The sequence below is a fragment of the Sorex fumeus genome, unplaced genomic scaffold, assembly GCF_029834395.1.
Source record: "Sorex fumeus unplaced genomic scaffold, SorFum_2.1 ptg000047l, whole genome shotgun sequence".
Classification (NCBI taxonomy): Eukaryota; Metazoa; Chordata; class Mammalia; order Eulipotyphla; family Soricidae; genus Sorex; species Sorex fumeus.
Genome location: NW_026606104.1, coordinates 7167820 through 7181682, shown reverse-complemented (window position 1 = coordinate 7181682; position 13863 = coordinate 7167820). Strand labels below are relative to the sequence as shown.

General features: G+C 48.3%; 1 protein-coding gene and 1 non-coding gene across 2 annotated transcripts in view; one reads left to right on the top strand and one right to left on the bottom strand.

Moving 5' to 3' along the window:
• The window catches only part of ABCA4 (ATP binding cassette subfamily A member 4), a 139770-nt gene extending 126607 nt beyond the window's left edge, over nt 1-13163 (bottom strand). Inside the window, exons 1-3 of the mRNA XM_056122821.1 lie at nt 13098-13163; nt 2682-2775; nt 472-613 (exon numbers count right to left, since the gene is read on the bottom strand). Of these exons, the coding sequence (XP_055978796.1) occupies nt 472-613; nt 2682-2775; nt 13098-13163 (302 nt within the window). The remainder of the gene's footprint in view (nt 1-471; nt 614-2681; nt 2776-13097) is intronic.
• On the top strand, nt 699-805 carry LOC130032169 (U6 spliceosomal RNA). Its single transcript, XR_008793733.1, has one exon. It is a non-coding gene; the product is annotated as a U6 spliceosomal RNA (small nuclear RNA).
• Nucleotides 13164-13863: the final 700 nt, after the last annotated feature.

Here is a 13863-nt window from a genome sequence, read left to right as displayed (position 1 = left end):
GGGAGCAGGAGGCAGTTATGACTGAGAATTGGGAAATTGTCCTTTTCTCCCCAGGAGCCAACTTCAACTTAGATTTGCCCACATTCACCATGTCCTTGACCTTTGCTCCAAACCTCTCCATGGAGGACAAGCTCTGTCAAGGCGATGTCCGGGGGAACTGTGACTGGGAGAGTTATGTGTAGGGATGTCGTTGTTCTCAGCCCCTGGTTATGGGGAGGACACAGTGCTGCCATGGAAGGACTCCAGGTCACAGTTTGGGGAGATAAGGACCCATGCCCGTGTCACCTTAGTTTGAAACTTTCTCCCAGGTGTCCTGGCAGTTAATAGAATGTTCCGGAGAGACAGCACTGCTCTTTAAGCCACAAAACATTTCCCCCAGAGCTACGAAGCAAATAGAGGAATAGCTGTGGTACACCTTCCTCCCCTCCCCCTCCGTGAACTCCCCATCAGACTGGGAAGCTCAACACTTACATGGAGTTGTTATAGTTCGACACAATTCCAGGAGATTCTCCAGGAGTGGGACTTTGGAAACAAGGGTTATTCATGTTGCAGAAAATTCCTTGGAGCCATGGCAAGAGTCCTGCTGAGGGCATCGCCTTGTTGGGAAAATGGCCTTTAGGAGAGAAAATGAGGAAATGGGTTAATTAGGTCTGGAGGCCAAGCCCAGGTGCTCCCTTCTTCAGTTAAGAAGCAGGGGTGTGCTTGCTTCGGCAGCACATATACTAAAATTGGAACAATACAGAAAAGATTAGCATGGCCCCTGCGCAAAGGTGACATGCAAATTTGTGAAGCATTCCATATTTTTTATAGACCGAACATGATTGCCACTCAGTGCCTCTTTTGCAAACCACAGCACCCAAAAGGAGAGAGAGAACAAAAGGCAATGCCCTGCCACAGAGGCAGGATGGGATTGGAAGACCGAGGGTGGGAGGGATACTGGGATTAGTGGTGGTGGAGAATGGGCACTGGTGGAGGGATGGGTACTCAATCATTGTATAACTGAAATCCAAGCACAAAAACTTGTAAGTCTAGAACAGTACTTCATGGTGTTTCACTAATAAAAATTTTTTAAAAAAATGAAGAAGAAGCAGGGGCACCTGAGGTATGCCCACTCGGGGCTAGGGATTGGGACAGGCTCTCTTCACTCAAGCCCCCAGTGGAGTAAGGGGACTGACAGCGTTCTAGGAGAGTGTGGAAGGAAGGGCAGAAAGGGACAGCGGGAGGGGAAGCATATCATTTTGTGGAGGGTGGGGAAAGGAATATTAGCTCAACAGGGCTCAGGAACTGGGTGAATCCCCAGAAGGAACAGAGATTCATCTCAACTGCATTCTGAGTACTTTCCTCAAATCTGCTTGCATGTTGGGGAAGCGAGAAGCTTTCTGGGGATAAGGTACAGAAGCAAGAGTTTGGTGCCCAGGAGACTGACACTGAACTTGGAACTTGAAGCTCATGGACAGGAGTCAGGAGAAAAGAGAACCGAAGAGCTTTGCAGAATGTCAACTGCCTAGAGGGAGATGTCATCTGGCTAAAATTGGGTGCAGACAAGCTCATGCTCAGACCCAGAAAAGCTCTGGGATCTGAGAAATAATAGTTTATTAAGCATAATACTTTATTTCCTTTTTCTCTTGGCTTTGAGGCCATACCCTGTGGCACTCAGAGCTTATTCCTGGCTCTATGCTCAGGGGTCACTCTTGGTGGTATATGCAGTGCCTGAGATCCAGCCTGGTCAGTCACATGTAAGACAAGTGCCCTAACCCTTGTGTTATCTCTCCAACACAAGTATAATAATATCTTACATAGCTTTCCCTCCTATTTTTTTCAAATACCATATATGATATTCCTAAATTGACCTCCAAATATTTTAGGACACTCACCTATAATATGCCCCTTTAAAAATCAGCAAGACTTTTGATATTTATTTATTTATTTATTTATTTTTATCATTTTTTTTTATTAGTGAAACACCATGAAGTACACTTATAGACTTATAAATTTTTGTGCTTGGGTTTCAGTTATACAATGATCAAGTACCCATCCCTCCACCAGTGCCCATCCTCCCCCACCACGGGTCCTAGCATCCCTCCCACCCCCCATCCTCCCCCCACCCCCACCCCCCGTCCCACCCTGCCGCTGTGGCAGGGCATTCCTCCCTGTTCTCTCTCTCTTCTTTTGGGTACTGTGTTTTGTCAGAGAGGCATTGAGTGGCAAGACTTTTGATATTTAAAAAGAAAAACAGAAACTCCAACGGAGAGAAGCTAGGGATTTTGTGCAGGAATAAGGGCAGATACCAGCATATACCCAACTGAAGTTTGACCCCAGGTACCACATGGCCTCCAGAACACTGCTGCATGGAACACCGGAGGGTCCCAGCATCCCTGGAGTGCCCTGGTGCCCTGAACAGCATCACATTCTCTGCACCGTCAGCCCCTAGCACAGAACTGGCCACCTGAGTGACCAAGTAGTATGGGGAGTGTCCCCAGGTTCCCTGAGCGCCCCTTGAGAGTGCCTCCCTCCGAGCAAAAACAAAAACTCCAGCAGATGCAAAAACAAACACAAAATATATCTGAGCAAATTTGCTTGTGACACCTTTATTCTCCCCCGCCCCACCCCGGGCCCTCCCCACACAAGATCTTTGTGAATGGCAGAGCAGGAGCTCCAGGCTGGCCCAGGCTCTCACTTACATTTGTGGTGGCTGTAGAGTGGATTGATATTCCTTAACCAGATCAAGACCAGAAATAAAGATAAAGGCCACACAAGTTCCACCACCAAGCGAATCTGGAAGGACAAAATGAAATACAGTAAGACCAGCAATACTGAGGTTAAGGGCACTTATCAGCATCGTGCCAGTCTAAGCTATAGGGACTTGAACTGAGGCATATTTATCTAAGGTTTCCTTCTTCCATGCCTCTACCCAGTATTTCAACTATAAAACTGTGTCCTTGTTGGGGGCTTGGAGGGGGGGGGAACAGTGGCGTTACATTGCTTCTATTTTTTAGGAATTTGCATTAGCACAGAACCAGTGTTCTTCCCTTGGCAGTTTCTTATAGCTTAAAGAAACAAAGCAAGCCAAACTGCCAAGAATTTTTACAATTCTGGGGGAAACTTTAGGTGTCAATGAGCAGTTGGAAGTCAGTATTTAAATTTAAGTTCAATTCAGATTTAAAAACACTTGCCCACAGCATCCAAAAGGAGGGCAAGAACAGAGGGGAATGCCTGCCCTGTCACAGAGGAAGGGTGGGATGGGGGGATGGGGGGGTGGGAGGGATCCTGTGATCCTGGGATCCATGGTGGTGGGAAATGGGCACTGGTGGAGTATTTGGTCATTGTATAATTGAAACCCAAGCACAAAATTTGTAAGTCTACAACTGTACCTCATGGTGTCTCACTAATAAAATAAATAGATAAATAAAAAATAAAAAAATAAAAACACTTGTCTAAAGTGTTTTTTTTCAGCCTGTAGGCTGTGGCTTTGTACTTGAGGGTGAGAGGTGTTGGGAAGATGTCACTTGGGTGGGGGGATGGGGGTGAAGGGAAGACGTCAATTGACAACATCCTGGATCTTTAATCCAACCCCTGCTCCAGAAACCTTAAGAAGAACACTAAGATCCCAAGGGGACATGAAGCATGTTGCAGACAGACAAGTAGAGGGGCTCCTGAAAGGAACTTTTGGGATGAAAAATATAAGAAATTGCCAAGCCCTGAAACCCAAAGACATGGAGATCACATCCCTTTGAGATTCAAATCTTAATAAACTCTTCAGAGAAGGAGAAATTGAGGCCCCACCCAAACAAGGGTGAGCCCCATTAGAAAATAAAGAACTACAGGCGACTTGAAGGGTCATGATAAGAATATGAAAGGGACATCAAGAGTATGCCACATTCCCTTTGACAACACCCAGACTGATTTTTTGTGCAGGGTTTTTTTTTTTTTTCAATCACTGTGAGATACACAGTTACAAAGCTGTTCATGATCGGATTTCAGTCAGACAATGTTCTGTCACCCATGTCTCCACGATCAATGTCCCCAGTATTCATTCTCCCCACCCTAGCCCCTGCCAGCCTGTCTCTATGGTAGGCATTTTTCTTCTTTCTCTCTGTTGCTCTCTGTTTCTAACTCTCTGTCTGTCTGTCTGTCTGTCTGTCTGTCTCTCTCTCCTTTTGGGCATTATGGTTTATAATATAGGCACTGAGAGGTTATCATGTTTGGTCTTTTTCCTACATTTAGCATGCAGTTCTTCCAGGTTGATTTTTATGTATGCAGAGAACTCTGTAGCACTGTAGCACTGTCCTCCCATTAGTAAAATCTCCATTGTGAGACTTGTTGTTACTGTATTTATAGTGAATACTTCACATCATGGGGAGCTTGCCAGGCTTTGTCATGCAGGCGAGATACTCTCAGGAGCTTGTGGGGCTCAGTAGCTTGAGGGGCGGAGGAATCAGAGTCAGCCCGGCTGACTGTGTGCAAGGCAAATGTCCTACCTCTGTGCTATCGCTCCAGCAGAGAACTCTAGGCCCAACAATTGGAGAAGTTATATATAACCTTCTCCCAAAAGCCATTCTCTGCATTTTCCCTCTCTGGAAAAGCCTGTATTATATCTTGAACATGTACCTCTCTCTCTGTCTCTGTCTCTGTCTCTCTATCCCACCCCCTCACCCCCGTTCTTCTAATACTTCTCTAAGTAAATTTCAGTAAAACTATTTTGCTTCACTATTTTGTGTCCTGCAATTCTTTTCTGTGAGGGGAGATGATGGACCTTGGAGGAATTGAGTTTCCTTTCCTTCACAGAGCAATTCCTCATTGCAGTCTGAGTCCATGGCTCCCTGAGAACTTGGGTGGAGGGAACCTGTTCCGTGCCTGCAAAACAAGTTTGCTTCGAGTGTAGCTTGGTGGCTGCCTTGAGGGGCTGGTGGGCCATGAGTGTTTGTGAGGTATAGGTTCTCGTAGCAGTCCTGATCCACACTAGGTGGCTCAAGCAGAGAGGTGTAGCATCCATCAGGACAGCCTTATCTTAGGTACAAAGACACCTGTGGAATGAGTGCGCCTGGGTCAATATTGGCTAGGAGGCTCTTAGGGAAAGCTGGAGTTGACATGAAGGCTTGTTTTTAGGTTTAACAAACTGCTCCCCCGGGCCATGGACAGGGGTCCTTCTCTCCTGCCTCCCTTCTCAGGGGCTCCTGTGTACAAGCAGGTCGGGAAGCAAGTTGGACAAGAAGCAGTAGGAGTGATACAGGCATGTGAGGAAACCAGAAGTTGTTCCAAGTATCTCCACCGCCGAAATGAGACTGCCAGTCTCGGCTCGGCACATCTGACTCTTCCTTAAGCCTCAAGTTTACAACGTTGGCTTTCTGCCTTCCTTCCAAGTAGTGAGATTAGACACTGATTTAGAACTGCAAGATCTGAGATAAGAATCGCTTTTGGGGAGCTGGGGAGATAGTTAAGAGGGTTGGAGTACATGCTTTGCATGTGGGAGTCCCAGGTTGAATTGCTGGAACTGCCTGGTCCCTTGGCACTGCCAAGAGTGGCCCATTCCCAAGTAGCTCACCAGGAGTGGCCACCCAGCATCGCCAGGTATGACTCTTTCCACCCCTCAAAAATAAAAAGCAGAAACAGCTATAAAAAGAATCACTTCAGATTGCTTAATCTCTGAGACTTGTTTCCTCATGAATAAAATGGTATACTTTGTCCTAAAGTATACCCCGAGGGTTGAAAATATATCAGCGTTCTTGGTCTACTCCCAATGAGCTCCATGGCCCTGCACAGCCTTTCGGTGTCTTGGGGTTTCACCTATTAAAATAGGGGCGTACCAGAACCTATGCCTACAAGCAGATATGAGGATGAAATAAATGAACAGTGTAAAACGCCTAATGCAGAAGCTGGCACAGGAACATTTCTTGCTGACTCACTTCTTCCAAGGACCCCAATAACACAATGGGCAGTATACATGGTGAAGGCAAAGGAACAAGGAGGTAAAATTAAAACGCTCAGCCTATGCTTAGGCCACTCACAGCCGTGTCGCCTCCACTTCCCCTTTCGAGATTCCTACTCAGTTGCCAGTATGGAAGTGTGAGGCTTCCTGGGAAAACCATCCTGGCTTCCTGCAGGGGGATGGAGGGCCAGGGCAAGGATCAGACAGTGGGCCTGTCTGGCCTTGAGGAGAATAGATATCCCAGTCCAGTGCAAAACAGCACTCTTGGCCCCTGGCATTGTCTGGGTCCTCCTTGAGTTGCACTGGCTACACTCTACAGCTCATCCCCTCCTGAATTTTTTGTTTTGTTTTTGTTTTTTTGCTTTTTGGGTCACACCAGCGATGCACAGGGGTTATTCCTGGCTCATGCACTGAGGAATTACTCCGGCTGAGTGCAAGACAAACGCCCTACCTGCTGTGCTATCACTCTTGCCCCCCCCCCCCCCCCCCGCCCAGATTTTTCAGTATCTGGTGTTTCAGTCCTACCATCCATCTGGAAAGCTTCCTCGTTCTTCCGTTGCCTGGCCCACGGGCTGGCAGTGGGCATTATCTCTGAGTTAGCCCACTGTTTTCTCCTATAATCCCTGTCCAGCCAGGCCAGTGATCACCTCGGGTGACCCAGATTTCTAGTTCTCACCTTGCTGACTGCAGCAATCCCCCAGGAGGTGAGGGGAGTGGGGGGGGGACACTAAGCTGAGGCCTGCCTCCCCCCTGCCCCCCTCCCCCGCACCCCCATATCAGTGCTGCCAGGATCCCTAGAGGCAGGAATCAGTGTGGCTTTTCTCTGAACCCAGCTCAGGTAATTCCATGCACCCCTGGGACAGAGATCCAGGCTGTAGGTAGGGTGGGGGTGGGGGGAGACGGAGGGTGGGAGGGGGATGGCCTTAGAAACACATTTGTTGAGGGGCCTGCGCTATTGTTCTAACTCAGCGGTGTTTGTTTGGGAGGACTGTGTCTCACCTCACGCTTCAGTCCTCCACAAAGCACCCCAGAACTCATTTCCAGCCTTGCCACAACCTCTTCTGCCCGCAGACCCCCAATCAGCGCCCCCACCCCACAGCGGCATCCCTGTTTCTCTCTGCTGCTCAACACGGCAGGCAAGACCCTAGGGAGAAATTCCACAGTGGAATTAAAAACATGTTTTTAGAGCGGCCCTCAGTCCCCCACCCCTTCCCTTTAAACATGTCTGTAACTTTAATTAAGCCCAGCCGATGCTCAGAAGGGGCCATGGGCATGTTTTTTGCAAACTGGTATTTCCTTGTTCTCTGCTGTTTTTTTTCTGCCTCCCCTCCCCCGCCCAGTGCTGCTGTGTCTGTGTGGGGGAGGAGGGGTCATAGGGAAGGGCAGGGCTGAGTTTGTTTTAAGTCTTCGCTTGTTTCACGTTCTTCCCTTCCATGCTTTTAGATTTAAAAGTGGGTAGAAAGGACGCTTGAAATAAGCTGTGGGGTTCTCCAGTCGGTACTTAGAACCTAGGTGGATTCTCAGCCCGGACAAGTAGGACCGGGCCCTGGGTGGGCTACTAGCTGCCTGCCTGTCTCCAGGAACTGCCAGGCACCTGGGTCTGGGACAGAGGAAATAAGAATCCCCCTTAGACTCAAGAGGCCTCAGAATAGAATAGTGTTCACATTTACAATATTCATATACAAAATGCAATATATCCAATCACCACCAAACTGCTCATAACCCTCCCACCCTGTCCCGTAGTCTTCTTTCCCACATCCCACTCTTGGTGATTGGTTTGTATTTCAAGGGGTTGTCATTGTTCAATCTTCTCTGTTCCCTTGTTTTGTCTTGCAGAGCGATAGCACAGCGGGTAGGGCGTTCGCTTTACAAGCGGCCAACATGGCCGACCCGAGTTCGATTCCTCCGCCCCTCTCGGAGAACCCGGCAAGCTACCGAGAGCATTGGATATGCCAGACACAGTAACAACAAAGTCTCCAATGGAGACATTACTGGGCCCGCTCGAGCAAATCGACGATCAACGGGAGGGCCTTTACCTTTACCTTTTAAGATCATCCAGTATGTGCCCTTTTCCCTCTGCTTTCACTTAATATGTCCTCCAGTTCCATTCACATTGGCAAGGAACTGCATGATTTTTTTAATTATTATTTTTAGTGAAACACCATGAGGTACAGTTGTAGATTTACAATCTTTTGTGCTTGGGTTTCAATTATACAATGATCAAATACCCATCCCTCCACCAGTGCCCATTTTCTACCACCATGGATAATATCCCTCTCACCCCCATCCCTCCCATCTCACCCTGCCTCTGTGGCAGGGCAATCCCTTGTGTTCTCTATCTCCTTTTGGGTGTTGTGGTCTGCAAAAGAGGCTTTGAGTGGCAAACATGGAATTGCATGATTTTTATCCTTTCTTACAACTGCATAGTACTCCGTTGTGTATGTATCCCACAACTTCTTAATCCACGCATCTGTTGTTGGCTATCTGGGTGTACAGAATTTCTATATCCTGGCTATTGTGTAAAATGCTGCAATGAACCTAAGTGTGTGTGTGTGTGTGTGTGTGTGTGTGTGTGTGTGTGCGTGTCCTTTTGAAATAGAAGTACATGGAAGCTAGATGGGGGTAATGACACGCAGGAACTTTAGGCAGTGTGATCAGGCTAGAGGCATAGGAGATCATCTCTCTAAGCCCACTCCAGACAGTGCTGGGCCACAACAATGGCAACTGTGCATGTGTCCTATGTAGTGGCAATGGCAATGCACACTTTAGGGACATACTGTTCAAGACCGCGCTGTCCAGGACAACAGGACGGCCGCACGACACATCATAAGATACTTCCTGCCCATTTTACATAATTACCACTCCATATTTGATGGGGTTCAGACAGTTGGCAACAAATCATAGAGAGAAATATATATATGCCTCTCAGAGAGACTGACAAGCTACCAAGAGTATTCCCCCTGCACGGCAGAGCCTGGCAAGCTAGCCATGGTGTATTCATTATGCCAAAAACAGTAACAATAACGGGTCTCATCCCTTGACCCTGAAAGAGCCTCCAATATGTTGGGAAAGACGAGTAAGGAGAGGCTGCTGAAATCTCAGGGCTGGGATGAATGGAGACGTTATTGGTGCCCACTTGAGTAAATCAATGAACAACAGGACAGTGACAGTAACAGTGACTGTTCAAGGAGTTGTCTCTGGTCCTTTCCAACCTGTTTCTCTTCTGAGGTCTCACGGTTCCTCCTGGCACTGTGCTGCCATCGCAGTTTTCCCTGTCTTGGTGATTCCTCTCCATCCTCATGGGAGGGTGCCAGCTCCCACCTGACCAGGACTCCTGAAGGCAAAGGCTGGCGCCCACTCAGCCAGCCCTGTAGCACAGGGGGGCCATGCAGCCCTAAAGTTCAGACCGGAAATGAGCTACATTTACCGTCTGGAGTGGTTGTCCACAGTGCTCCTGGGACTCTCTACACTGCCCTGGTTTGCATGACATTTTAGGGGATGCCCTGTCTTCAAGCCAGTCTGTCGCACTTGAGAGGTGGGGGCAGTGTGGGGCTGTGGGCACGGCTGTGGGGCTGAGTCCCAGGTCAAGCCTGCAGCACCTACTTTCTCTGAAACCACCTTCCCCTCCCTTCCCTGTGAGGCAATGGTGCTCACAGAATAAGGTGAGGGTTAAGGTGACAGGCGTTGCTGGGCACTTGCTAATACTTGATCAATGTGAACAGAGGAAGGAACAAAAAATGTAGAGGAAGGAGGGCAGAGATCTGGAGATTGTCACTTAATGCCCTGAAGGGAACAGCTGAGGTGGGGGGTGGGGGCGATGTGGTATCTGTTTCCACTCTTGCTCACAATAGTTAACCCCAAACCATGAAAGTCTAAGGAATTAAAACACTTGGAACTGAATTATGGGCTGAATACATGGTGCTTTTTTTTTTTTTTTCAGAATCATCATTTTGCAGAGGTAGAAATTTGCAGAAGAACCAAGAGTTTGTGGAAAGAGCCGCAGACCCCTCTTGGAGCTACAGGGGGCTGTGGGGGTTGCCGCCCTCTAACCCAGACATCCTGCAAATCCCTGAAATGTGGTGGCAGTGGGGACGCCAGCTGGAGGCATAGCAGACCTTGATCTCACCTTCCAGTCCATCGGGGACTGCAGCCCAGGAATGGGGCCCAGACCCAGTGCAGCCTGGGAGAGCCCTGACATGGTCCTCGGCTGAAGGGCTCCTCACACTGTAGTATGGCTGGTGTCGCACTTAGGGAGGACATTGCAGGCAGACTCCTTCAACAGGGAACTCCCTCAACACCAGAGAAAGGGAGCAGAGGCTTGTGAGGAGCTCCCCATGCAACTCTGTCTTGCCTTGAAAGGGTTATTCTGGTGTATCCCACCAGGAGTGGGAGCCATTTCTGGCAAACGGTCCTCAGGCATAGTTACAGAGGCCCTCAATGGCACATTGAGAATAAAATGAAATTGACATTTGAATTTATTTTCCTTTTTTATTTTTTGTTTTTGGGCCATACCCAGCAGTGCTCAGGATTGGCTCTGTGCTCAGGGATCATTACTGGTGGGCACAGAGTATCATATGGGGTACCAGGTTGGCTGCATGCAAAGCAAGTGCCCTGCCCACTACACTATCGCTCTGGCCCCTAGGAATCCAAATTTCTTGGAAGTACCAACAGTCAGTTGCTGAATTGTGCCTAGACTGTGCACATCCTGTGTACAGGGAATATGATTGACTCGTTTGCTGTTGGCAGGGGGCCTATGATGAGTCACCTTGTTGATGAAAGGGACACGTTAGAAATGGATTGCTTTAATTATGAATTTTGTTTTAAGCTTTGGCTATTTTCATCCTAGCAGGGAAGCCAGCAAGAGATTGGCAGTGGGCTCCTGACGTCAAGGCTAGTTGGAAAGTTCCATCAACTTCGATGAAGGAAAGCAATCTGAGGACTGTATTGTTTTCCCCAGATGAGGGGAGACTCATTTTCCTCCTTCAGCCTCCCAAGTCCTTGCCAAGCCACATGCAACAGAGAGCACCAGGGTTGAACTACGTCCACTACCACTTGCAGTTGTGCTAGTTAGTCACTGTCACTGTCACTGTCCTCCCGATGACCACTGATTTGCTCGAGTGGGCACCAATAATGTCTCACAACAAATTGTGAGACTTGTTGTTACTGTTTTTGGCATATTGAATATGTCACGAGTAGCCTGCCAGGCTTTGCCGTGCAGACGAGATATACTTTTGGTAGCTTGCCGGGCTCTCTGAGAGGGATAGAGGAATTGAACCCAGGTCGGCTGCATGCAATGCAAACGCCCTACCTGCTGTGCTATCGCTCCAGCCCGTGTTAGTTAGTAAGCTAGGAAATCAGCTACAAATCCAACTGCTGACCTGAGCTCCCACCTCGCGGGGCTATGCGTGAGGCCCTTAGTAGTCTCCTTGTACCCCTTCCTCACAGGTCTGAGTTTCAACTCCAAACACATCTCTGTCTGCTTGAACATGTTATTCCTCTTCCTTCCCTTGGTCCTCACTTTAAGACATGTATTCTGAGGCCTGGAATTTCAACCTTCATATCTCATGATTGTCTTTTTGGAGTTGCCAAGGAAACGCTCAGCAGTGCTCAGGGGTAATACCTGGCAGTGCTTGGGGAACCATACATGGTGCCAAGGATGAAACCAGGGTTGGCTGTGTGCAAGGTGCACACCTTAACCCCCCATGCTATCTCTCCGACCTTGAGCAAGCTCTGTTTCATCTTAGATTTTTCTCTGGAGACTCCCAACTCTATCTTATCTGTTCTGCCAGTTAACCCCTCTTCTTTCCTAACATTCCTTTGACTCTCAGGAAAACCCTGTCCTGCCTATATAGACTCATCTTGATTCCAGAGCAAACTTGCTCTCCCTTAGAGCAGACAATCCTCTTTGTCCATCCAGCCTCCCTCCATGAGCCTGAATCTCATCCCTCTTCCCAGTATCCTCCCCTCCTAATCTGCCTTTCTTCTCTTCTAGCTCTCATAAATCTTTTGCATTTGCATGGCTAGGCAAGCTAGTAGTACATCACTTCTTCAAAATTATATTTTTTTTAAGAAAAATCACCCATTACCTTTTTTTTTTAAAAAAAATAGAAGTCTGTTGGCATTTGCACAACCACTTTGGGGATCCTTGATCCCTCAAGGCTTTTGCCTATACTTCTCAGGTGATAACTGGATTATGCTATTTTTGATTACTCTTGGACCCAAAACACACTTCAGATCTTCCCAGCCCGTGAAGAAGTCAATCCAGGGAAGAATGTGTCTTATGTGTTTAGGCGCCTGGTCTGGCTGGGTGGTGCTACTTGCTTGTTCTAAGGGGTCAGCTAGTGTCTGAGATGATCAATAAGGGAATGAAGCTCATTGAATCTACATGTCATCCACTGTAAGATGCATTGCTATATTTCTCACCCATAACACTGTCCCATAGCACTGTCCTCCCGTTGTTCAGCAATTTTCTTAAGCAGGCACCAGTAACGTCTCCATTATAAGACTTGTTGTTTCTGTTTTTGGCATATCGAATACGCCACAGGGAGTTTGTCAGGCTCTGCTGTGTGGGCCGGATACTCTTGGTAGCTTTCTGGGCTCTCTGAGAGGGGTGGAGGAATTGAACCCTGGTCGGCCACATTCAAGGCAAATGCCCTACCCACTGTGCTGTCGCTCTAGCCCATAAAGGAAGGAAAATACGTGTTCAGTCTATGACTTGAGGTCAGCAGCATCACACTTTCCAAAATGTGAAAAAACAGATGGCCTCATAGAGTCCTTGGGGCACAGTCTGTCCCCCTCATTCTCCCCAACCCCTCTGCAGGAAAGTTCTTGGGGAGCTGGTTTTCCTTTGAGTGGATTCTTATGGGCTGTGGTTCTTCCCTCATGGATGGCTAAAAGCTGGGGTCAGAGCCAGGGGTGGTCAGGGAAGGATTCCTCCTCTGGGGGCAAGAGAAGATGGGCATATAACTACTGGGTTGCAGGTGGACAGCAAAGGCCTCAGGACAGAGAACGATGGTTTCCCTCAAAGGATACTTGTCACAGAGGCTCACAGAGTGACTGACAGTTTACTGCTGCTTCAGAGCTACACAACAGCCCGTCCTTGCGCTGCCCTCACCCACCCTCTTCTCTTCTTTTTTTGCTCCTCAACCCCCAGCTGTCTGTGTCTTGTTACCTTTTGTCTTTTCCTCAGGGTCCAGTTTTTCCAGAGGAGAAGCTGGATATGCCTCACACAGCCCATGCTGATGAGCACACAGCCAGGGGTGCTCCCAATGGTCCTGTAGGGGCCTGGGCTCTGGACCGCAACGGTGACACACAGAAATTCCTTGGAGCTCTTCTGTCCCAGGCTGCGTGTCCTTTCCCAGCGATTAGAGGCTGCTTTCCCCCTTCAAGCATAATCCTTTTAAATCCATGCGAGTCCTTGGTGGGGGGAAGCTAACAGTCACTGTGGGCTCCTTTGTAAGAAGAGGAGCGTAAAGACAGAGGGACTGAGCACTGATGGGATTCAGGAGGGGCCATTTCATGAACAACCAAGACCCTTCTCCATCAATAGGGGTCCTGTAGGAAGTGCTGCAGGAACTCACCTTTCTATGTGGGACAAAAACACTACACAAATATAGGCTGGGCTCAACCTGCAATCTGGGTTTGACAGTCCTTGGAAGTTCAGTCATCCCATTTGCAAATCCCAGGTGATCTCTCCCTCTGTGAGGTCATCATCTTTCTCTCTAGGTACTACCTTTACTATATTTTGCCTTCATCCACCCAACCATCATCCATCCATCCATCCATCATCCATCCATCCATCCATCCATCCATCCATCCATCCATCCATCGTCTGTTTCTATTTGTTGGCCAGCATGAATACTATTGCTATGAACTTGGGTGTAAGATGATGTCTTCTAGTCACTGCTTTCAGGTTTTTTTTTGGGGGGGGGGTGGAG